The sequence below is a fragment of the Oncorhynchus nerka genome, unplaced genomic scaffold, assembly GCF_034236695.1.
Source record: "Oncorhynchus nerka isolate Pitt River unplaced genomic scaffold, Oner_Uvic_2.0 unplaced_scaffold_720, whole genome shotgun sequence".
Classification (NCBI taxonomy): domain Eukaryota; kingdom Metazoa; phylum Chordata; class Actinopteri; order Salmoniformes; family Salmonidae; genus Oncorhynchus; species Oncorhynchus nerka.
Window position 1 is genome coordinate 134,120 of NW_027040464.1, and position 27,884 is coordinate 162,003.

At 42.1% G+C, this 27,884-nt stretch overlaps 1 protein-coding gene across 1 annotated transcript in view; it reads right to left on the minus strand.

Moving 5' to 3' along the window:
• Positions 1-27,884, minus strand: part of ap5z1 (adaptor related protein complex 5 subunit zeta 1) — a gene marked incomplete at its 5' end in the record, with an annotated part of 92,295 nt that overhangs the window by 14,397 nt on the left and 50,014 nt on the right. Inside the window, one exon of the mRNA XM_065016952.1 lies at positions 5,513-5,645. Within this exon, the coding sequence (XP_064873024.1) occupies positions 5,513-5,645 (133 nt within the window). The remainder of the gene's footprint in view (positions 1-5,512; positions 5,646-27,884) is intronic.

Consider the following 27,884-nt stretch of genomic DNA (forward strand, 5'->3'; position numbering starts at 1 on the left):
TATATTATAGTGTATAGTATATAGTTCTCACCATGTGTGTATATTATAGTGTATAGTATATAGTTCTCACCATGTGTGTATATTATAGTGTATAGTATATAGTTCTCACCATGTGTGTATATTATAGTGTATAGTATGTAGTTCTCACCATGTGTGTATATTATAGTGTATAGTATATAGTTCTCACCATGTGTGTATATTATAGTGTATAGTATATAGTTCTCACCACATGTGTGTATATTATAGTGTATAGTATATAGTTCTCACCATGTGTGTATATTATATAGTATATAGTATAGTATATAGTTCTCACCATGTGTGTATATTATAGTGTATAGTATATAGTTCTCACCATGTGTGTATATTATAGTGTATAGTATATAGTTCTCACCATGTGTGTATATTATAGTATATAGTATATAGTTCTCACCATGTGTGTATATTATAGTGTATAGTATATAGTTCTCACCATGTGTGTATATTATAGTGTATAGTGTATAGTTCTCACCATGTGTGTATATTATAGTGTATAGTATATAGTTCTCACCATGTGTGTATATTATAGTGTATAGTATATAGTTCTCACCATGTGTGTATATTATAGTGTTCTCATACTGTGTATAGTTCTCACCATGTGTGTATATTATAGTATATAGTATCTCACCATGTGTGTATATTATAGTGTATAGTATATAGTTCTCACCATGTGTGTATATTATAGTGTATAGTATATAGTTCTCACCATGTGTGTATATTATAGTGTATAGTATATAGTTCTCACCATGTGTGTATATTATAGTGTATAGTATATAGTTCTCACCATGTGTGTATATTATAGTGTATAGTATATAGTTCTCACCATGTGTGTATATATTATAGTGTATAGTAGTGTATAGTTCTCACCATGTGTGTATATTATAGTATATAGTATGTAGTTCTCACCATGTGTGTATATTATAGTATATAGTTCTCACCATGTGTGTATATTATAGTATATAGTATGTAGTTCTCACCACATGTGTGTATATTATAGTATATAGTATGTAGTTCTCACCATGTGTGTGTATATTATAGTGTATAGTATATAGTTCTCACCATGTGTGTATATTATAGTATATAGTATGTAGTTCTCACCACATGTGTGTATATTATAGTATATAGTATGTAGTTCTCACCATGTGTGTATATTATAGTATATAGTATGTAGTTCTCACCATGTGTGTATATTATAGTATATAGTATGTAGTTCTCACCACATGTGTGTATATTATAGTATATAGTATGTAGTTCTCACCATGTGTGTATATTATAGTATATAGTATGTAGTTCTCACCACATGTGTGTATATTATAGTATATAGTATATAGTTCTCACCATGTGTGTATATTATAGTGTATAGTTCTCACCATGTGTGTATATTATACTGTATAGTATATAGTTCTCACCACATGTGTGTATATTATAGTGTATAGTATATAGTTCTCACCACATGTGTGTATATTATAGTGTATAGTATATAGTTCTCACCATGTGTGTGTATATTATAGTATATAGTTCTCACCATGTGTGTATATTATAGTATATAGTATATAGTTCTCACCACATGTGTGTATATTATAGTGTATAGTATATAGTTCTCACCATGTGTGTATATTATAGTATATAGTTCTCACCATGTGTGTATATTATAGTATATAGTATATAGTTCTCACCACATGTGTGTATATTATAGTATATAGTATATAGTTCTCACCACATGTGTGTATATTATAGTGTATAGTATGTAGTTCTCACCATGTGTGTATATTATAGTGTATAGTATATAGTTCTCACCATGTGTGTATATTATAGTGTATAGTATATAGTTCTCACCACATGTGTGTATATTATAGTATATAGTTCTCACTACATGTGTGTATATTATAGTGTATAGTATATAGTTCTCACCACATGTGTGTATATTATAGTATATAGTTCTCACCATGTGTGTATATTATAGTGTATAGTTCTCACCATGTGTGTATATTATAGTATATAGTATGTAGTTCTCACCATGTGTGTATATTATAGTATATAGTTCTCACCATGTGTGTATATTATAGTATATAGTATGTAGTTCTCACCACATGTGTGTATATTATAGTATATAGTATGTAGTTCTCACCATGTGTGTGTATATTATAGTGTATAGTATATAGTTCTCACCATGTGTGTATATTATAGTATATAGTATGTAGTTCTCACCACATGTGTGTATATTATAGTATATAGTATGTAGTTCTCACCATGTGTGTATATTATAGTATATAGTATGTAGTTCTCACCATGTGTGTATATTATAGTATATAGTATGTAGTTCTCACCACATGTGTGTATATTATAGTATATAGTATGTAGTTCTCACCATGTGTGTATATTATAGTATATAGTATGTAGTTCTCACCACATGTGTGTATATTATAGTATATAGTATATAGTTCTCACCATGTGTGTATTATAGTTATAGTTCTCACCATGTATATAGTTCTCACCATGTGTGTATATATAGTTATAGTATATAGTTCTCACCACATGTGTGTATATTATAGTGTATAGTATATAGTTCTCACCATGTGTGTATATTATAGTATATAGTATAGTATATAGTTCTCACCATGTGTGTATATTATAGTGTATAGTATATAGTTCTCACCATGTGTGTATATTATAGTGTATAGTATATAGTTCTCACCATGTGTGTATATTATAGTATATAGTTCTCACCACATGTGTGTATATTATAGTGTATAGTATATAGTTCTCACCATGTGTGTGTATATTATAGTATATAGTTCTCACCATGTGTGTATATTATAGTATATAGTATGTAGTTCTCACCACATGTGTGTATATTATAGTGTATAGTATATAGTTCTCACCATGTGTGTATATTATAGTATGTAGTTCTCACCATGTGTGTGTATATTATAGTGTATAGTATATAGTTCTCACCATGTGTGTATATTATAGTGTATAGTATATAGTTCTCACTACATGTGTGTATATTATAGTGTATAGTATATAGTTCTCACCATGTGTGTATATTATAGTATATAGTATGTAGTTCTCACCACATGTGTGTATATTATAGTGTATAGTATATAGTTCTCACCATGTGTGTATATTATAGTGTATAGTATATAGTTCTCACCATGTGTGTATATTATAGTGTATAGTATATAGTTCTCACCATGTGTGTATATTATAGTGTATAGTATATAGTTCTCACCATGTGTGTATATTATAGTATATAGTTCTCACCATGTGTGTATATTATAGTATATAGTATATAGTTCTCACCATGTGTGTATATTATAGTGTATAGTATATAGTTCTCACCACATGTGTGTATATTATAGTATATAGTATATAGTTCTCACCATGTGTGTATATTATAGTATATAGTATATAGTTCTCACCATGTGTGTATATTATAGTGTATAGTATATAGTTCTCACCATGTGTGTATATTATAGTGTATAGTTCTCACCATGTGTGTATATTATAGTGTATAGTATATAGTTCTCACCACATGTGTGTATATTATAGTGTATAGTATATAGTTCTCACCACATGTGTGTATATTATAGTGTATAGTTCTCACCATGTGTGTATATTATAGTGTATAGTATGTAGTTCTCACCATGTGTGTATATTATAGTGTATAGTTCTCACCATGTGTGTATATTATAGTATATAGTATGTAGTTCTCACCATGTGTGTATATTATAGTGTATAGTATATAGTTCTCACCATGTGTGTATATTATAGTGTATAGTATGTAGTTCTCACCATGTGTGTATATTATAGTATATAGTTCTCACCATGTGTGTATATTATAGTATATAGTTCTCACCATGTGTGTATATTATAGTGTATAGTTCTCACCATGTGTGTATATTATAGTGTATAGTTCTCACCATGTGTGTATATTATAGTGTATAGTATGTAGTTCTCACCATGTGTGTATATTATAGTATATAGTATATAGTTCTCACCATGTGTGTGTATATTATAGTGTATAGTTCTCACCATGTGTGTATATTATAGTGTATAGTTCTCACCATGTGTGTATATTATAGTGTATAGTATGTAGTTCTCACCATGTGTGTATATTATAGTATATAGTATATAGTTCTCACCATGTGTGTATATTATAGTATATAGTATATAGTTCTCACCATGTGTGTGTATATTATAGTGTATAGTATATAGTTCTCACCACATGTGTGTATATTATAGTGTATAGTTCTCACCATGTGTGTATATTATAGTATATAGTATATAGTTCTCACCATGTGTGTATATTATAGTGTATAGTATATAGTTCTCACCATGTGTGTATATTATAGTATATAGTATATAGTTCTCACCATGTGTGTATATTATAGTATATAGTATATAGTTCTCACCATGTGTGTATATTATAGTGTATAGTATATAGTTCTCACCATGTGTGTATATTATAGTGTATAGTATGTAGTTCTCACCATGTGTGTATATTATAGTGTATAGTATATAGTTCTCACCATGTGTGTGTATATTATAGTGTATAGTTCTCACCATGTGTGTATATTATAGTGTATAGTATATAGTTCTCACCATGTGTGTATATTATAGTATATAGTTCTCACCATGTGTGTATATTATAGTGTATAGTTCTCACCATGTGTGTATATTATAGTGTATAGTATATAGTTCTCACCACATGTGTGTGTATATTATAGTGTATAGTATATAGTTCTCACCATGTGTGTATATTATAGTGTATAGTTCTCACCATGTGTGTATATTATAGTGTATAGTATATAGTTCTCACCATGTGTGTATATTATAGTGTATAGTATATAGTTCTCACCATGTGTGTATATTATAGTATATAGTATATAGTTCTCACCACATGTGTGTATATTATAGTGTATAGTATATAGTTCTCACCATGTGTGTATATTATAGTATATAGTTCTCACCATGTGTGTGTATATTATAGTGTATAGTATATAGTTCTCACCATGTGTGTATATTATAGTATATAGTATATAGTTCTCACCATGTGTGTATATTATAGTATATAGTTCTCACCATGTGTGTGTGTGTATATTATAGTGTATAGTATATAGTTCTCACCATGTGTGTATATTATAGTATAGTATATAGTTCTCACCATGTGTGTATATTATAGTGTATAGTATATAGTTCTCACCACATGTGTGTATATTATAGTATATAGTATATAGTTCTCACCATGTGTGTATATTATAGTATATAGTATATAGTTCTCACCATGTGTGTATATTATAGTATATAGTTCTCACCATGTGTGTATATTATAGTATATAGTATATAGTTCTCACCATGTGTGTATATTATAGTGTATAGTATGTAGTTCTCACCACATGTGTGTATATTATAGTGTATAGTATATAGTTCTCACCATGTGTGTATATTATAGTGTATAGTATATAGTTCTCACCACATGTGTGTACAGGTCTTCTTTGCTGTGGATGTTAGTGGTGGTTCCAGCAAACTCCAGCAGCTCCCGTGATTGGTCCACAACCAGAGAGGGGTGGAGCTTACACAGCTTCAACAAGTGGTGGCTAAAAACTCTAGAGAGAGAAACAAGAGAGAAAATCAAAAGAGAACCGAGAGAGAGAGAGAGAAATGAGAGAGAAACGAGAGCGAGAGAGAAACGAGAGCGAGAGAAACGAGAGTGAGAGAAATGAGAGAGAGAGAAATGAGAGAGAGAGAAACGAGAGAGAGAAATGAGAGAGAGAGAGAAGAGAAACGAGAGAGAGAGAGAGAGAGAGAGAGAGTGGAAAGATGGAGAGTTAATGAGCAGATGAGCTCCTGAATTGTTCAGCATGTTTTTCCAAAAGATAGACTGAGGGTTGTATAAAAGGTGGATTATTTTACAAGGACATATACAGGGTAACCCCCTCCACATCATCTACAGGGCACTGTGAAGAGATCACCACAGTACAGTACCACTTAGATATTAAACATGACAAGGCACAGAGAGAGTACAGAGAGAAGCTCCTCTTGGACAATCCAGAAACACCTAACATCCCTAACCACTTAGATATTAAACATGACAAGGCACAGAGAGATGCTCCTCATGGACAATCCAGAAACACCTAACATCCCTAACCCCTTAGATATTAAACATGACAAGGCACAGAGAGTACAGAGAGATGCTCCTCATGGACAATCCAGAAACACCTAACATCCCTAACCCCTTAGACAATCAAGAAACACCTACAATCCAGAAACACCTAACATCCCTAACCCCTTAGATATTAAACATGACAAGGTACAGAGAGATGCTCCTCATGGACAATCCAGAAACACTTTTTGCTGACTGCTACAAAAACAGGAATGTCAGTAACCTAATCTTCCACACAGACCATCCCTTTATTTTCTGTTTCACCTTTATTTAACCAGGTGGCCCAGTTGGGAACACCTTTATTTAACCAGGTAGGCTAGTTGAGAACACCTTTATTTAACCAGGTGGCCCAGTTGGGAACACCTTTATTTAACCAGGTAGGCTAGTTGAGAACACCTTTATTTAACCAGGTAGGCTAGTTGAGAACACCTTTATTTAACCAGGTGGTAAGTTGAGAACACCTTTATTTAACCAGGTGGTAAGTTGAGAACACCTTTATTTAACCAGGTAGACTAGTTGAGAACACCTTTATTTAACCAGGTAGGCTAGTTGAGAACACCTTTATTTAACCAGGTAGGCCAGTGGAGAACACCTTTATTTAACCAGGTAGGCTAGTTGAGAACACCTTTATTTAACCAGGGAGGCCAGTTGAGAACACCTTTATTTAACCAGGTAGGCTAGTTGAGAACACCTTTATTTAACCAGGTAGGCTAGTTGAGAACACCTTTATTTAACCAGGTAGGCTAGTTGAGAACACCTTTATTTAACCAGGTGGTAAGTTGAGAACACCTTTATTTAACCAGGTAGACTAGTTGAGAACACCTTTATTTAACCAGGTAGGCTAGTTGAGAACACCTTTATTTAACCAGGTGGTAAGTTGAGAACACCTTTATTTAACCAGGTAGGCCAGTGGAGAACACCTTTATTTAACCAGGTAGGCTAGTTGAGAACACCTTTATTTAACCAGGGAGGCCAGTTGAGAACACCTTTATTTAACCAGGTAGGCTAGTTGAGAACACCTTTATTTAACCAGGTAGGCTAGTTGAGAACACCTTTATTTAACCAGGTAGGCTAGTTGAGAACACCTTTATTTAACCAGGTAGGCTAGTTGAGAACACCTTTATTTAACCAGGTAGGCTAGTTGAGAACACCTTTATTTAACCAGGTAGGCTAGTTGAGAACACCTTTATTTAACCAGGTAGGCTAGTTGAGAACACCTTTATTTAACCAGGTAGGCTAGTTGAGAACACCTTTATTTAACCAGGTAGGCTAGTTGAGAACACCTTTATTTAACCAGGTAGGCTAGTTAAGAACACCTTTATTTAACCAGGTAGGCCAGTTGAGAACAAGTTCTCATTTACAACTGCGACCTGGCCAAGATAAAGCAAAGCAGTGCGACACAAACAACAACACAGAGTTACACATGGAATAAACAAACGTACAGTCAATAATACAATAGAAAAAAGTCTATATACAGTGTGTGCAAATGGCGTGAGGAGGTGAGGCAATAAATAGGCCACAGTAGCAAAGTAATTACAAATTAGCAAATGAACACTGGAGTGATAGATGTGCAGATGATGATGTGCAAGTAGAGATACTGGTGTGCAAAAAATGTAATAAAACCAATATGGGGATGAGGTAGGTAGTTGGGCTATTTACAGATGGGCTGTGTACAGCTGCAGCGGTCCGTAAACTGCTCAGTTAGCTGATGCTTAAAGTTATTGAGATATAAGTCTCCAACTTCAGCAATTTTTGCAATTCGTTCCAGTCATTGGCAGCAGAGAACTGGAAGGAAAGGCAGCCAAAGGGGGTGCTGGCTTTGGGGATGACCAGTGTGATATACCTGCTGGAGCCCGTGCTACAGGTGGGTGTTATGGTGACCAGTGAACTGAGATAAGGCGGAGCTTTACCTAGCAAAGACTTATAGATGACCTGGAGCCAGTGGGTTAGGCAACGAATATGTAGCGAGGGCCAGCCGACGAGAGCGTACAGGTCGCAGTGGTGGGTGGTATATGGGGCTTTGGTGACAAAACAGATGGCACTATGATAGACTGCATCCAATTTGGTGAGTAGAGTGTTGGAGGCTATTTTTTAAATGACATCGTCAAGTCCAGGATCGGTAGGATATCAGTTTTACGAGGGAGTTTTGCGGCGTGAGTGAAGGAGGCTTTGTTGTGAAATAGGAAGCCGATTCTAGATTTAATTTTGGATTGGAGATGTTAAATACGAGTCTGGAAAGAGAGTTTACAGTCTAGCAAGACACCTAGGTATTTATAGTTGTCCACATATTCTAAGTCAGAACCGTCCAGAGTAGTGATGCTAGTCGGGCGGGCGGGTAGTGATCGGTTGAAGAGCATGCATTTAGTTTTACTAGCGTTTAAGAGCAGTTGGAGGCCACGGAAGGAGTGTCGTATGGCATTGAAGCTCGTTTGGAGGTTTGTTAACACAGTGTCCAAAGAAGGGCCAGATGTATACAGAATGGTGTCGTCTGCGTAGAGGTGGATCAGGGAATCACCAGCAGCGAGAGCGACATCGTTGATGTATACAGAATGGTGTCGTCTGCGTAGAGGTGGATCAGGGAATCACCAGCAGCAAGAGCAACATCATTGATATATACAGAGAAAAGAGTCAGCCTGAGAATTGAACCCTGTGGTACTCCCATAGAGACTGCCAGAGATCCTCTCTCCTTTTTGATAATGTTAGGTTCTTATTATCCAACAATAACTACTCAGAGTGAAAGAGAAACATTTCATGCTCTGATCCAGTGGAAACATAAAATAGCCCGACCTGATTACTTCTTATCAGTGGTTGACTTGGACTGGAATAGGTTCCGGAACTCATTTTGGGTTCCGGAACTCATTTTGGGTTCCGGAACTGTTTTATATTGTAAAAGGTGTAGGAGCTCCATAATACTTTAGAGATAATATTCTATAAGAGGAAGAGGAGCTCAAGCAGTAGAACATTGAGATAGTATTCTATAAGAGGAAGAGGAGCTCAAGCAAGTAGAACATTGAGATAGTATTCTATAAGAGGAAGAGGAAGAGGAGCTCAAGCAAGTAGAACATTGAGATAGTATTCTATAAGAGGAAGAGGAAGAGGAGCTCAAGCAGTAGAACATAGAGATAGTATTCTATAAGAGGAAGAGGAGCTCAAGCAGTAGAACATTGAGATAGTATTCTATAAGAGGAAGAGGAAGAGGAGCTCAAGCAGTAGAACATAGAGATAGTATTCTATAAGAGGAAGAGGAAGAGGAGCTCAAGCAGTAGAACATAGAGATAGTATTCTATAAGAGGAAGAGGAGCTCAAGCAGTAGAACATAGAGATAGTATTCTATAAGAGGAAGAGGAGCTCTAGTATTCTATAAGAGGAAGAGGAGCTCAAGCAGTAGAACATAGAGATAGTATTCTATAAGAGGAAGAGGAGCTCAAGCAGTAGAACATAGAGATAGTATTCTATAAGAGGAAGAGGAGCTCAAGCAGTAGAACATAGAGATAGTATTCTATAAGAGGAAGAGGAGCTCTAGTATTCTATAAGAGGAAGAGGAGCTCCATAATACTTTAGAGATAGTATTCTATAAGAGGAAGAGGAGCTCAAGCAGTAGAACATTGAGATAGTATTCTATAAGAGGAAGAGGAGCTCTAGTATTCTATAAGAGGAAGAGGAGCTCCATAATACTTTAGAGATAGTATTCTATAAGAGGAAGAGGAGCTCCATAATACTTTAGAGATAGTATTCTATAAGAGGAAGAGGAGCTCCATAATACTTTAGAGATAGTATTCTATAAGAGGAAGAGGAGCTCAAGCAAGTAGAACATTGAGATATGAAGACATTATTATAAATTAAATTAAACTCACAAAAATGTACATATGAAAACCATAAGTGGCACGCAGATTGGTAGACACTATGACACTAGACACTATGGAAGACATTATGGAACACAAAGCATTTACTATCTCATCCTGGAATATACAAGGTCTGAACAGGAACCCAGACTTCATCAAAGAAATGTGAAATACAGACATTGTCATCCTACAAGGGGAGATGAACCATTTCCAGGCCCAGGGACTGTGGAGACCTAAATGCCAGAACGGGACAAGAATCTGACACCCTCAGCACCCAGGGAGACAAACACCTGCCTGGAGGTGACAGCATTCCCTCCCCCATATGCCCCCCTAGGCACAACTACGACAACATAACCAACAAAAACGGGTCACAACTCCTGCAGCTTTGTCACCCCTTTGTATGTACATAGTCAATGGTACTATAGGCTTCAAGGGGACTCTTACGGTAGGTACACAATCACCTGACCTCATCCCTTGGCAGTAGTACTGTAGACTACTTTATCACTGACCTCAACCCAGAGTCCCTCAGAGCGTTCAGTCAGCCCACTGACACCTCTCTAAGATCACTGCTGAATCACCATCTACTTGAACAAAGCAGTAAACCTAAACAGTATATTTGACCTTTCAGCTCCCCTATCAAATCTAACGTTTTCAAGCAGACTACCTTAGAAAATGAAAAACAATGACAAATGGTTTGATGAAGAATGCAAAAACCTAAGAAAGAAATTGAGAAAACTGTCCAACCAAAAACATGACATCACAATACCCCATAATGACATCACAATACCCCATAATGAAATCACAATACCCCATAATGACATCACAATACCCCATAATGAAATCACAATACCCCATAATGACATCACAATACCCCATAATGAAATCACAATACCCCATAATGACATCACAATACCCCCTAATGACAAAGCGCAAAAAAGGATTTTAGATTTTTTTTCAAATTTATAAAAATGTAAAATGTAAATACAATACCAGTCAAATGTTTGGACACACCTACTCATTCCAGTGTTTCTTTATTTTTTACAATAAAAAAAATAAAAAGTGTTAAACAAATCAAAATATATTTTATATTCTTCAAAGTGGCCCCCTTTCTCTCAACCAGATTCATGAGGAATGTTTTTCCAACAGTCTTGAAGGAGTTCCCACATTTGCTGAGCACTTGATGGCTGCTTTTCCTTCACTCTGCAGTCCAACTCATCCCAAACCATCTTAATTGGGTTGAGGTGGGGTGATAGTGGAGGCCAGGTCATCTGATGCAGCACTCCATCACTCTCCTGTGATGGAGTGGATGGACAAGGCCACCAGACAATTACATTGACCTCCATTTGTTTTGCTGCTACGTGTATTTATTTTAGGTTTTTTAATCCCCCGTCTCCGCAGGAGGCCTTTTGGTAGGCAGTCATTGTAAATAATTATTTGTTCGTAACTGACTTGCCTTAAATAAAGGATAAATAAAATAAATTATACTCACTGTTTATGATTCATGAGGAATGTTCACCCCCTACCTACATGTAGCACTTGATGGCTACCTTGTACCCTTCACCCTACCTACATGTACCAACTTCATCCCACCTATCATGTGGGTTTCACCCCTACCTACATGTACCCTTCATCCCTACCTACATGTACCCTTCACCCCTACCTACATGTACCCTTCACCCCAGACAATGTACCCTTGACCTACCTACATGTACCCTTCACCCCTACCTACATGTACCCTTCATTTTACCTACATGTACCCTTCACCTCCTACATGTACCCTTTTCCTAACCACCCCTTCACCTACATGTACACATTACCCCAACCTACATGTACCCTTCACCCCTACCTACATGTACCCTTCACCTCAACTAACCTGTACCCTTCACCCCTACCTACATGTACCCTTCACCCCTACCTACATGTACCCTTCACCCCTACCTACATGTACCCTTCACCCCTACCTACATGTACCCTTCACCCCTACCTACATGTACCCTTCACCCCTACCTACATGTACCCTTCACCCCTACCTACATGTACCCTTCACCCACCTACATGTACCCTTCACCCCTACCTACATGTACCCTTCACCCCTACCTACATGTACCCTTCAATTCCTACCTACATGTACCCTTCACCCCTACCTACATGTACCCTTACCTCAACTAACCTGTACCCTTCACCCCTACATGTACCCTTCACCCCTACCTACATGTACCCTTCACCCCTACCTACATGTACCATTACCCCAACCTAACATGTACCCTTCACCCCTACCTACATGTACCCTTCACCCCTACCTACATGTACCCTTCACCCCTACCTAACATGTACCCTTCACCCCTACCTACATGTACCCTTCACCCCTACCTACATGTACACATTACCTCCTAACCTGTACCCTTCACCCCTACCTACATGTACCCTTCATTACCTCAACTAACCTGTACCCTTCACCCCTACCTACATGTACACATTACCTCATGTACCCTTCACCCCTACCTACATGTAACCTTACCTACTTGTACCCCTACCTACATGTACCCTTCACCCCTACCTACATGTACCCATTACACCCCTACCTACATGTACACATTACCTCAACTAACCTGTACCCTTCACTACCTACATGTACCCTTCACCCCTACCTACATGTACCCTTCACCCCTACCTACATGTACCCTTCACCTACCTACATGTACCCTTCACCCAACTAACCTGTACCCTTCACCCCTACCTACATGTACCCTTCACCCCTACCTACATGTACCCTTCACCCCTACCTACATGTACACATTACCTCAACTAACCTGTACCCTTCACCCCTACCTACATGTACCCTTCACCCCTACCTACATGTACCCTTCACCCCTACCTACATGTACCCTTCACCCCTACCTACATGTACCCTTCACCCCTACCTACATGTACACATTACCTCAACTAACCTGTACCCTTCACCCCTACCTACATGTACCCTTACCCCTACCTAATGTACCCTTCACCCCTACCTACATGTACCCTTCACCCCTACCTACATGTACCATTACCTCAACTAACCTGTACAACTAACCTGTACCCTTCACCCCTACCTACATGTACCCTTCACCCCTACCTACATGTACACATTACCTCAACTAACCTGTACCTTTCACCCCTACCTACATGTACCCTTCACCCCTACCTACATGTACCCTTCACCCCTACCTACATGTACCCTTCACCCCTACCTACATGTACACATTACCTCAACTAACCTGTACCTTTCACCCCTACCTACATGTACACATTACCTCAACTAACCTGTACCTTTCACCCCTACCTACATGTACCCTTCACCCCTACCTACATGTACACATTACCTCGACTAACCTGTACCCTTCACCCCTACCTACATGTACACATTACCTCGACTAACCTGTACCCTTCACCCCTACCTACATGTACACATTACCTCAACTAACCTGTACCCTTCACCCCTACCTACATGTACCCTTCACCCCTACCTACATGTACACATTACCTCAACTAACCTGTACCCTTCACCCCTACCTACATGTACCCTTCACCCCTACCTACATGTACCCTTCACCCCTACCTACATGTACCCTTCACCTACCTACATGTACCCTTCACCCCTACCTACATGTACCCTTCACCCCTACCTACATGTACCCTTCACCCCTACCTACATGTACCCTTCACCCCTACCTACATGTACCCTTCACCCCTACCTACATGTACCCTTCACCCTACCTACATGTACACATTACTCAACTAACCTGTACCCTTCACCCCTACCTACATGTACCCTTCAATTTTACCTACATGTACACATTACCTCAACTAACCTGTACCCTTCACCCCTACCTACATGTACACATTACCTCAACTAACCTGTACTCTTCACCCCTACCTACATGTACCCTTCACCCCTACCTACATGTACACATTACCTCAACTAACCTGTACCCTTCACCCCTACCTACATGTACCCTTCACCCCTACCTACATGTACACATTACCTCAACTAACCTGTACCCTTCACCCCTACCTACATGTACACATTACCTCAACTAACCTGTACCCTTCACCCCTACCTACATGTACACATTACCTACAACCTAATGTACCATGTACCCTTCACTCCCTACCTACATGTACACATTACCTCAACTAACCTGTACCCTTCACCCCTACCTACATGTACCCTTCACCCCTACCTACATGTACCCTTCACCCCTACCTACATGTACCCTTCACCCCTACCTACATGTACCCTTCACCCCTACCTACATGTACCCTTCACCCCTACCTACATGTACCCTCAACTAACCTGTACCTTTCACTACCTACATGTACCCATTACCTCAACTACATGTACCCTTCACCCCTACCTACATGTACCCTTCACTCACCTACATGTACACATTACCTACCTAACATGTACCCTTCACCCCTACCTACATGTACACATTACCTCAACTAACCTGTACCCTTCACCCCTACCTACATGTACACATTACCTCAACTAACCTGTAACACTACCTACATGTACCCTTCACCCCTACCTACATGTACACTTAACCTGTACCTTTCAACTAACCTGTACCTTACCTCAACTAACCATGTACCCTTCACCCCTACCTACATGTACCCTTCACCCCTACCTACATGTACACATTACCTCAACTAACCTGTATGTACCTTCACCCCTACCTACATGTACACATTACCTCCTACCTACATGTACCCTTCACCCCTACCTACATGTACCCTTCACCCCTACCTACATGTACCCTTCACCCTACCTACATGTACACATTACCTCAACTAACCTGTACCTTCACCCCTACCTACATGTACCCTTCACCCTACCTACATGTACACATTACCTCAACTAACCTGTACCCTTCACCCCTACCTACATGTACACATTACCTCAACTAACCTGTACCATTCACCCAACCTACATGTACCCTTCACCCCTACCTACATGTACACATTACCTCAACTAACCTGTACCCTTCACCCCTACCTACATGTACCCTACCTCACCCCTACATGTACCTACATGTACCCTCAACTAACCTGTACCTTTCACCCCTACCTACATGTACACATTACCTCAACTAACCTGTACCCTTCACCCCTACCTACATGTACACATTACCTCAACTAACCTGTACCCTTCACCCCTACCTACATGTACCCTTCACCCCTACCTACATGTACACATTACCTCAACTAACCTGTACCCTTCACCCCTACCTACATGTACCCTTCACCCCTACCTACATGTACACATTACCTCAACTAACCTGTACCCTTCACCCCTACCTACATGTACCCTTCACCCCTACCTACATGTACACATTACCTCAACTAACCTGTACCCTTCACCCCTACCTACATGTACACATTACCTCAACTAATGTACCTGTACCTACATGTACCCTTCACCCTACCTACATGTACCCTTCACCCCTACCTGTACATGTACCCTTCACCTACCTACATGTACCCATTACCTCAACTAACCTGTACCCTTCACCCCTACCTACATGTACACATTACCTCAACTAACCTGTACCCTTCACCCCTACCTACATGTACCCTTCACCCTACCTACATGTACCCTTCACCCCTACCTACATGTACCCTTCACCCCTACCTCACACATTACTAACTAACATGTACCCTTCACCCCTACCTACATGTACCCTTCACCCCAACCTACATGTACCCATTCACCCCTAACCTACACCCCTACCTACATGTACACTTCACCTACCTAACATGTACCCTTCACCCCTACCTACATGTACCCTTACCCCTAACTAACATGTACCCTTCACCTACCTACATGTACCCTTCACCCCTACCTACATGTACCCTTCACCCCTACCTACATGTACCCTTCACTCCCTACCTAATGTACCCTTCACCCCTACCTAACATGTACCCTTCACCCCTACCTACATGTACACATTACCTCAACTAACCTGTACCTTTCACCCCTACCTACATGTACCCTTACCCCTACCTACATGTACCCTTCACCTCAACCTACATGTACCCTTCACCCCTACCTACATGTACACATACCTACATGTACTCAACTAACTACATGTACCCTTCACCCCTACCTACATGTACACATTCACCTCAACCTAACATGTACACATTCACCCAACCTAACATGTACCCTTCACCCCTACCTACATGTACCCTTTCACCCCTACCTACATGTACCCTTCACCCCTACCTACATGTACCCTTCACCCTACATGTACACATTACCTCAACTAACCTGTACCCTTCACCCCTACCTACATGTACCCTTCACCTACCTACATGTACCATTACCCCTACCTACATGTACCCTTCACCCCTACCTACATGTACCCTTCACCCCTACCTACCTGTACCCTTCACATGTACACATTACCTCAACTAACCTGTACCCTTCACCCCTACCTACATGTACCCTTCACCCCTACCTACATGTACCCTTCACCCCTACCTACATGTACACATTACCTCAACTAACCTGTACCCTTTTCAACTACCTACATGTACCCTTCACCCCTACCTACATGTACACATTACCTCAACTAACCTGTACCTTTACCCCTACCTACATGTACCCTTCAACCTACCTACATGTACCCTTCACCCCTACTAACCTGTACCCTTCACCCCTACCTACATGTACCCTTCACCCCTACCTACATGTACACATTACAACTAACCTGTACCTTTCACCTACCTACATGTACACATTACCTCAACTAACCTGTACCTTCACCCCTACCTACATGTACCCTTCACCCCTACCTACATGTACACATTACCTCAACTAACCTGTACCCTTCACCCCTACCTACATGTACACATTACCTCAACTAACCTGTACCCTTCACCCCCTACCTACATGTACACATTACCTCAACTAACCTGTACCTTCACCCCTACCTACATGTACCCTTCACCCTACCTACATGTACACATTACCTCAACTAACCTGTACCCTTCACCCTACCTACATGTACCCTTCACCCCTACCTACATGTACCCTTCACCTCAACCTACATGTACCCTTCACCCCTACCTACATGTACCATTCACTCAACCTGTACCCTTCACACCTACATGTACCCTTCACCCCACCTACATGTACCCTTCACCTACCTACATGTACCCTTCACCCCTACCTACATGTACCCTTCACCCCTACCTACATGTACACATTACCTCAACTAACCTGTACCCTTCACCCCTACCTACATGTACCCTTCACCCCTACCTACATGTACACATTACCTCAACTAACCTGTACCCTTCACCCCTACCTACATGTACACATTACCTCAACTAACCTGTACCTTCACCCACCTACATGTACCCTTCACCCCTACCTACATGTACACATTACCTCAACTAACCTGTACCCTTCTACCTCATGTACCACCCTACCTACATGTACACATTACCTCAACTAACCTGTACCTTCACCCCTACCTACATGTACACATTACCTCAACTAACCTGTACCCTTCACCCTACCTACATGTACACATTACCTACTAACCTGTACCCTTCACCCCTACCTACATGTACACATTACCTCAACTAACCTGTACCCTTCACCCCTACCTACATGTACCCTTCACCCCTACCTACATGTACCCTTCACACCTACATGTACCCTTCAACTAACCATGTACCCTTCACCCCTACCTACATGTACCTTCACCCCTACCTACATGTACCCATTCACCCTACCTAACATGTACCCTTCACCCCTACCTACATGTACCTACATGTACCCTTCACCCTACCTACATGTACACATTACCTCAACTAACCTGTACCTACATGTACCTTCACCCCTACCTAACATGTACCCTTCACCCCTACCTACATGTACACATTACCTCAACTAACCTGTACCCTTCACCCTACCTACATGTACCCTTCACCCCTACCTACATGTACACATTACCTCAACTAACCTGTACCCTTCACCCCTACCTACATGTACACATTACCTCAACTAACCTGTACTCTTCACCCCTACCTACATGTACCCTTCACCCCTACCTACATGTACACATTACCTCAACTAACCTGTACCCTTCACCCCTACCTACATGTACCCTTCACCCCTACCTACATGTACACATTACCTCTGTAACCTGTACCCTTCACCCCTACCTACATGTACACATTACCTCAACTAACCTGTACCCTTCACCCCTACCTACATGTACACATTACCTCAACTAACCTGTACCCTTCACCCCTACCTACATGTACACATTACCTCAACTAACCTGTACCCTTCACCCCTACCTACATGTACCCTTCACCCCTACCTACATGTACCCTTCACCCCTACCTACATGTACCCTTCACCCCTACCTACATGTACCCTTCACCCCTACCTACATGTACCCTTCACCCCTACCTACATGTACACATTACCTCAACTAACATGTACCCTTCACCCTACCTACATGTACACATTACCTCAACTAACCTGTACCCTTCACCCTACCTACATGTACACATTACCTCAACTAACCTGTACCTACCTACATGTACCCTTCACCCCTACCTACATGTACACATTACCTCAACTAACCTGTACCCTTCACCCTACCTACATGTACACATTACCTCAACTAACCTGTACCCTTCACCCCTACCTACATGTACCCTTACCCCTACCTAACATGTACCCTTCACCCCTACCTACATGTACCCTTCACCTACCTACATGTACACATTACCTCAACTAACCTGTACCCTTCACCCCTACCTACATGTACCCTTCACCCCTACCTACATGTACTAACCTGTACCCTTCACCCCTACCTACATGTACCCTTCACCCCTACCTACATGTACCCTTCACCCCTACCTACATGTACCCTTCACCCCTACCTACATGTACACATTACCCCAACTAACCTGTACCTTCACCCTACCTACATGTACCCTTCACACCTACATGTACCTCAACTAACCTACATGTACCCTTCACCCCTACCTACATGTACACATTACCTCAACTAACCTGTACCTTCACCCCTACCTACATGTACCCATTCACCTCAACTAACCTGTACCATTCACTCAACTACCTACATGTACCCTTCACCCCTACCTACATGTACCCTTCACCCCTACCTACATGTACACATTACCTCAACTAACCTGTACCCTTCACCCCTACCTACATGTACCCTTCACCCCTACCTACATGTACCCTTCACCTCAACTAACCTGTACACATTACCTCAACTAACCTGTACCTTTCACCCCTACCTACATGTACCCTTCACCCCTACCTACATGTACACATTACCTCAACTAACCTGTACCTTTCACCCCTACCTACATGTACCCTTCACCCCTACCTACATGTACCCTTCACCCCTACCTACATGTACCCTTCACCCCTACCTACATGTACACATTACCTCAACTAACCTGTACCTTTCACCCCTACCTACATGTACACATTACCTCAACTAACCTGTACCTTTCACCCCTACCTACATGTACCCTTCACCCCTACCTACATGTACACATTACCTCGACTAACCTGTACCCTTCACCCCTACCTACATGTACACATTACCTCGACTAACCTGTACCCTTCACCCCTACCTACATGTACACATTACCTCAACTAACCTGTACACTTCACCCCTACCTACATGTACCCTTCACCCCTACCTACATGTACACATTACCTCAACTAACCTGTACCTTTCACCCCTACCTACATGTACCCATTCACCTCATGTGTACCTTCACTACATGTACCCTTCACCCCTACCTACATGTACACATTCACCCCAACCTAACCTGTACCCTTCACCCCTACCTACATGTACCCTTCACCCCTACCTACATGTACCCTTCACCCCTACCTACATGTACCCTTCACCCCTACCTACATGTACCCTTCACCCCTACCTACATGTACACATTACCTCAACTAACCTGTACCCTTCACCCTACCTACATGTACCCTTCACCCCTACCTACATGTACACATTACCTCAACTAACCTGTACCCTTCACCCCTACCTACATGTACACATTACCTCAACTAACCTGTACCCTTCACCCCTACCTACATGTACCCTTCACCCCTACCTACATGTACACATTACCTCAACTAACCTGTACCCTTCACCCCTACCTACATGTACCCTTCACCCCTACCTACATGTACACATTACCTCAACTAACCTGTACCCTTCACCCCTACCTACATGTACACATTACCTCAACTAACCTGTACCCTTCACCCCTACCTCTACATGTACACATTACCTCAACTAACCTGTACCCTTCACCCCTACCTACATGTACACATTACCTCAACTAACCTGTACCTTCACCCCTACCTACATGTACACATTACCTCAACTAACCTGTACCCTTCACCCCTACCTACATGTACCCTTCACCTACCTACATGTACCCTTCACCCCTACCTACATGTACCCTTCACCCTACCTACATGTACCCTTCACCTACCTACATGTACCCTTCACCCCTACCTACATGTACACATTACCTCAACTAACCTGTACCTTCACCCCTACCTACATGTACACATTACCTCAACTAACCTGTACCTTTCACCCCTACCTACATGTACCCTTCACTTCCCCTACCTACATGTACACATTACCTCAACTAACCTGTACCCTTCACCCCTACCTACATGTACACATTCACCCCAACTAACCTGTACCCTTCACCCCTACCTACATGTACACATTACCTCAACTAACCTGTACACTTCACCTACATGTACCCTTCACCCCTACCTACATGTACACATTACCTCAACTAACCTGTACCCTTCACCCTACCTACATGTACCCTTCACCCCTACCTACATGTACCCTTCACCCTACTAACATGTACCCTTCACCCCTACCTACATGTACCCTTCACCCCTACCTACATGTACACATTACCTCAACTAACCTGTACCCTTCACCCCTACCTACATGTACCCTTCACACATGTACACATTACCTCAACTAACCTGTACCTTCACCCCTACCTACATGTACCCTTCACTCAATTTCTACCTACATGTACACATTACCTCAACTAACCTGTACCCTTCACCCCTACCTACATGTACACATTACCTCAACTAACCTGTACCCTTCACCCCTACCTACATGTACCCTTCACCCCTACCTACATGTACACATTACCTCAACTAACCTGTACCCTTCACCCCTACCTACATGTACACATTACCTCAACTAACCTGTACCCTTCACCCCTACCTACATGTACCCTTCACCCCTACCTACATGTACACATTACCTCAACTAACCTGTACCCCTCAACTAACCTGTACCCTAACCTGTACCCTTCACCCTACCTACATGTACACATTACCTCAACTAACCTGTACCCTTTCACATGTACCTACATGTACACATTACCTCAACTAACCTGTACCTTCACCCCTACCTACATGTACCCTTCACCCCTACCTACATGTACACATTACCTCAACTAACCTGTACCCTTCACCCCTACCTACATGTACACATTACCTCAACTAACCTGTACCCTTCACCCCTACCTACATGTACACATTACCTCAACTAACCTGTACCTTCACCCCTACCTACATGTACCCTTCACCCCTACCTACATGTACACATTACCTCAACTAACCTGTACCCTTTCACCCCTTACATGTACACCCTACCTAACATGTACCCTTCAATTCCTACCTACATGTACCCTTCACCCCTACCTACATGTACCCTTCACCCCTACCTACATGTACCCTTCACCCCTACCTACATGTACACATTACCTCACAACTTCACCCCTACCTACATGTACCCTTCACCCCTACCTACATGTACACATTACCTCAACTAACCTGTACCCTTCACCCCTACCTACATGTACCCTTCACCCCTACCTACATGTACACATTACCTCAACTAACCTGTACCCTTCACCCTACCTACATGTACACATTACCTCAACTAACCTGTACTCTTCACCTACCTACATGTACCCTTCACCTTACCTACATGTACACTTACCTCAACTAACCTGTACCCTTCACCCCTACCTACATGTACACATTACCCAACTAACCTACCTTCAACCTAACATGTACCCTTCACCCCTACCTACATGTACCCTTCACCCCTACCTACATGTACCCATTCACCAACTAACCTGTACCCTTCACCCTACCTACATGTACCCTTCACCCCTACCTACATGTACACATTACCTCAACTAACCTGTACCCTTCACCCCTACCTACATGTACACATTACCTCAACTAACCTGTACCTTTCACCCCTACCTACATGTACCCTTCACCCCTACCTACATGTACACATTACCTCAACTAACCTGTACCCTTCACCCCTACCTACATGTACACATTACCTCAACTAACCTGTACCCTTCACCCCTACCTACATGTACACATTACCTCAACTAACCTGTACCCTTCACCCCTACCTACATGTACCCTTCACCCCTACCTACATGTACACATTACCTCAACTAACCTGTACCTTCACCCCTACCTACATGTACCTTTCACCCCTACCTACATGTACCCTTCACCCCTACCTACATGTACCCTTCACCCCTACCTACATGTACCCATTCACCTCAACCTACATGTACCCTTCACCCCTACCTACATGTACCCTTCACCCCTACCTACATGTACCCTTCAATTCTACCTACATGTACCCTTCACCCCTACCTACATGTACACATTACCTCAACTAACCTGTACCCTTCACCCTACCTACATGTACCCTTCACCCCTACCTACATGTACACATTACCTCAACTAACCTGTACCCTTCACCCCTACCTACATGTACACATTACCTCTAACCTGTACCTTCACCCCTACCTACATGTACACATTACCTCAACTAACCTGTACCCTTCACCCCTACCTACATGTACCCTTCACCCCTACCTACATGTACACATTACCTCAACTAACCTGTACCCTTCACCCCTACCTACATGTACACATTACCTCAACTAACCTGTACCCTTCACCCCTACCTACATGTACACATTACCTCAACTAACCTGTACCCTTCACCCCTACCTACATGTACACATTACCTCAACTAACCTGTACCCTTCACCCCTACCTACATGTACCCTTCACCCCTACCTACATGTACACATTACCTCAACTAACCTGTACCCTTCACCCCTACCTACATGTACCCTTCACCCCTACCTACATGTACCCTTCACCCCTACCTGTACATGTACCCCTACATACATTTCACCCCTACCTACATGTACACATTACCTCAACCTAACATGTACCCTTCACCCCTACCTACATGTACACATTACCTCAACTAACCTGTACCCTTCACCCCTACCTACATGTACACATTCAACTACCTCAACTAACATGTACCTACCCCTACCTACATGTACACATTACCTCAACTAACCTGTACCCTTCACCCCTACCTACATGTACCCTTCACCCCTACCTACATGTACACATTACCTCAACTAACCTGTACCCTTCACCCCTACCTACATGTACATTACCTCAACTAACCTGTACCCTTCACCCTACCTACATGTACACATTACCTCAACTAACCTGTACCCTTCACCCCTACCTACATGTACACATTACCTCAACTAACCTGTACCCTTCACCCCTACCTACATGTACACATTACCTCAACTAACCTGTACCCTTCACCCCTACCTACATGTACACATTACCTCAACTAACCTGTACCCTTCACCCCTACCTACATGTACCCTTCACCCCTACCTACATGTACCCATTACCTACATGTACCCTTCACCCCTACCTACATGTACCTTACCTACATGTACCCTTCACCCCTACCTACATGTACCCTTCACCCCTACCTACATGTACCCTTCACCCCTACCTACATGTACACATTACCTCAACTAACCTGTACCCTTCACCCCTACCTACATGTACCCTTCACCCCTACCTACATGTACACATTACCTCAACTAACCTGTACCCTTCACCCCTACCTACATGTACACATTACCTCAACTAACCTGTACCTTCACCCCTACCTTGTACACCTTCACTCCTACCTACATGTACACATTACCTCAACTAACCTGTACCCTTCACTCCCTACCTACATGTACACATTACCTCAACTAACCTGTACCCTTCACCCCTACCTACATGTACCCTTACCTCACCTAACCTGTACCCTTTCACCTTCCTACCTGTACCTTACCTACTAACCTGTACCTTTTCACCCTACCTACATGTACACCCCTACCTACATGTACACATTACCTCACTAACCTGTACCTACACTACATGTACACATTACCTCAACTAACCTGTACCTTTCACCCCTACCTACATGTACCCTTCACCTACCTACATGTACACATTACCTCAACTAACCTGTACCCTTCACCCCTACCTACATGTACACATTACCTCAACTAACCTGTACCCTTCACCCCTACCTACATGTACACATTACCTCAACTAACCTGTACCCTTCACCCCTACCTACATGTACCCTTCACCCCTACCTACATGTACACATTACCTCAACTAACCTGTACCTTCACCCCTACCTACATGTACCCTTCACCCCTACCTACATGTACCCTTCACCCCTAACTACTGTACCCTTCACCCCTACCTACATGTACACATTACCTCAACTAACCTGTACCCTTCACCCCTACCTACATGTACCCTTCACCCCTACCTACATGTACCCTTCACCCCTACCTACATGTACCCTTCACCCCTACCTACATGTACACATTACCTCAACTAACCTGTACCCTTCACCCCTACCTACATGTACCCTTCACCCCTACCTACATGTACACATTACCTCAACTAACCTGTACCCTTCACCCCTACCTACATGTACACATTACCTCAACTAACCTGTACCCTTCACCCCTACCTACATGTACCCTTCACCCCTACCTACATGTACACATTACCTCAACTAACCTGTACCCTTCACCCCTACCTACATGTACACATTACCTCAACTAACCTGTACCCTTCACCCCTACCTACATGTACCCTTCACCCCTACCTACATGTACCCTTCACCTCAACTAACCTGTACCCTTCACCCCTACCTACATGTACCCTTCACCCCTACCTACATGTACACATTACCTCAACTAACCTGTACCCTTCACCCCTACCTACATGTACACATTACCTCAACTAACCTGTACCCTTCACCCCTACCTACATGTACCATTACCTCAACTTCACCTTACCTACATGTACACATTACCTTCACCCCTAACCTGTACCCTTCACCCCCTACATGTACATGTAACCTGTCACCCCTACCTACATGTACACATTACCTCAACTAACCTGTACACTTCACCCCTACCTACATGTACCCTTCACCCCTACCTACATGTACACATTACCTCAACTAACCTGTACCTTTCACCCCTACCTACATGTACCCTTCACCCCTACCTACATGTACCCTTCACCCCTACCTACATGTACACATTACCTCAACAACATGTACCCTTCACCCCTACCTACATGTACACATTACCTCAACTAACCTGTACCCTTCACCCCTACCTACATGTACCCTTCACCTCCCTACCTACATGTACTTCACCCCTACCTACATGTACCCTTCACCCCTACCTACATGTACACATTACCTCAACTAACCTGTACCCTTCACTACCTACATGTACCCTTCACCCCTACCTACATGTACACATTACCTCAACTAACCTGTACCCTTCACCCCTACCTACATGTACACATTACCTCAACTAACCTGTACCTTCACCCCTACCTACATGTACCCTTCACCCCTACCTACATGTACACATTACCTCAACTAACCTGTACCCTTCACCCCTACCTACATGTACCCTTCACCCCTACCTACATGTACACATTACCTCAACTAACCTGTACCCTTCACTTCCTACCTACATGTACACATTACCTCAACTAACCTGTACCCTTCACCCCTACCTACATGTACACATTACCTCAACTAACCTGTACCTTCACCCCTACCTACATGTACACATTACTCAACTAACCTGTACCCTTCACCTACCTACATGTACCCTTCACCCCTACCTACATGTACCCTTCACCCTACCTACATGTACCCTTCACCCTACCTACATGTACACATTACCCCTACCTACATGTACTAACTTTCTACCTACATGTACCCTTCACCCCTACCTACATGTACCCTTCACCCCTACCTACATGTACCCATTACCTCAACTAACCTGTACCCTTCACCCCTACCTACATGTACACATTACCTCAACTAACCATGTACCCTTTCACTCCTACCTACATGTACACATTACCTCAACTAACCTGTACCCTTCACCCCTACCTACATGTACCCTTCACCCCTACCTACATGTACACATTACCTCAACTAACCTGTACCCTTCACCCCTACCTACATGTACCCTTCACCCCTACCTACATGTACACATTACCTCAACTAACCTGTACCCTTCACCCTCCTACCTACATGTACACATTACCTCAACTAACCTGTACCCTTCACCCCTACCTACATGTACACATTACCTCAACTAACCTGTACCCTTCACCTCCTACCTACATGTACACATTACCTACCCTACTAACTAACCTGTACCTTCACTCCCTACCTACATGTACACATTACCTCAACTAACCTGTACCCTTCACCCCTACCTACATGTACACATTACCTCAACTAACCTGTACCCTTCACCCCTACCTACATGTACCCTTCACCCCTACCTACATGTACACATTACCTCAACTAACCCTAACCTACATGTACCCTTCACCCCTACCTACATGTACCCATTACCCCTACCTACATGTACCCTTCACCCCTACCTACATGTACACATTACCTCAACTAACCTGTACCCTAACCTGTGTACCCTTCACCCCTACCTACATGTACACACATTACCTCAACTAACCTGTACCCTTCACCTACATGAACCCTTCACCTACCTACATGTACCCTTCACCCCTACCTACATGTACCCTTTCACCTCTACTACATGTACCCTTCACCTACCTATGTACACATTACCTCAACTAACCTGTACCCTTCACCCCTACCTACATGTACCCTTCACACCTACATGTACACATTACCTCAACTAACCATGTACCCTTCACCCCTACCTACATGTACACATTACCTCAACTAACCTGTACCCTTCACCCCTACCTACATGTACCCTTCACCTCTACCTACATGTACACATTACCTCAACTAACCTGTACCCTTCACCCCTACCTACATGTACACATTACCTCAACTAACCTGTACCCTTCACCCCTACCTACATGTACCCTTCACCTACCTACATGTACACATTACCTCAACTAACCTGTACCCTTCACTAACCTGTACCCTACCTACATGTACACATTACCTCAACTAACCTGTACCCTTCACTCCCTACCTACATGTACACATTACCTCAACTAACCTGTACCCTTCACCCCTACCTACATGTACCCTTCACCTGTGTACCCTACCTACATGTACACATTACCTCAACTAACCTGTACCCTTCACCCCTACCTACATGTACACATTACCTGTACAACTAACCTGTACCCTTCACCCCTACCTACATGTACACATTACCTGTACCCTTCACCCCTACCTACATGTACCCTTCACCCCTACCTACATGTACCCATTACCTCAACCTAACCTGTACCCTTCACC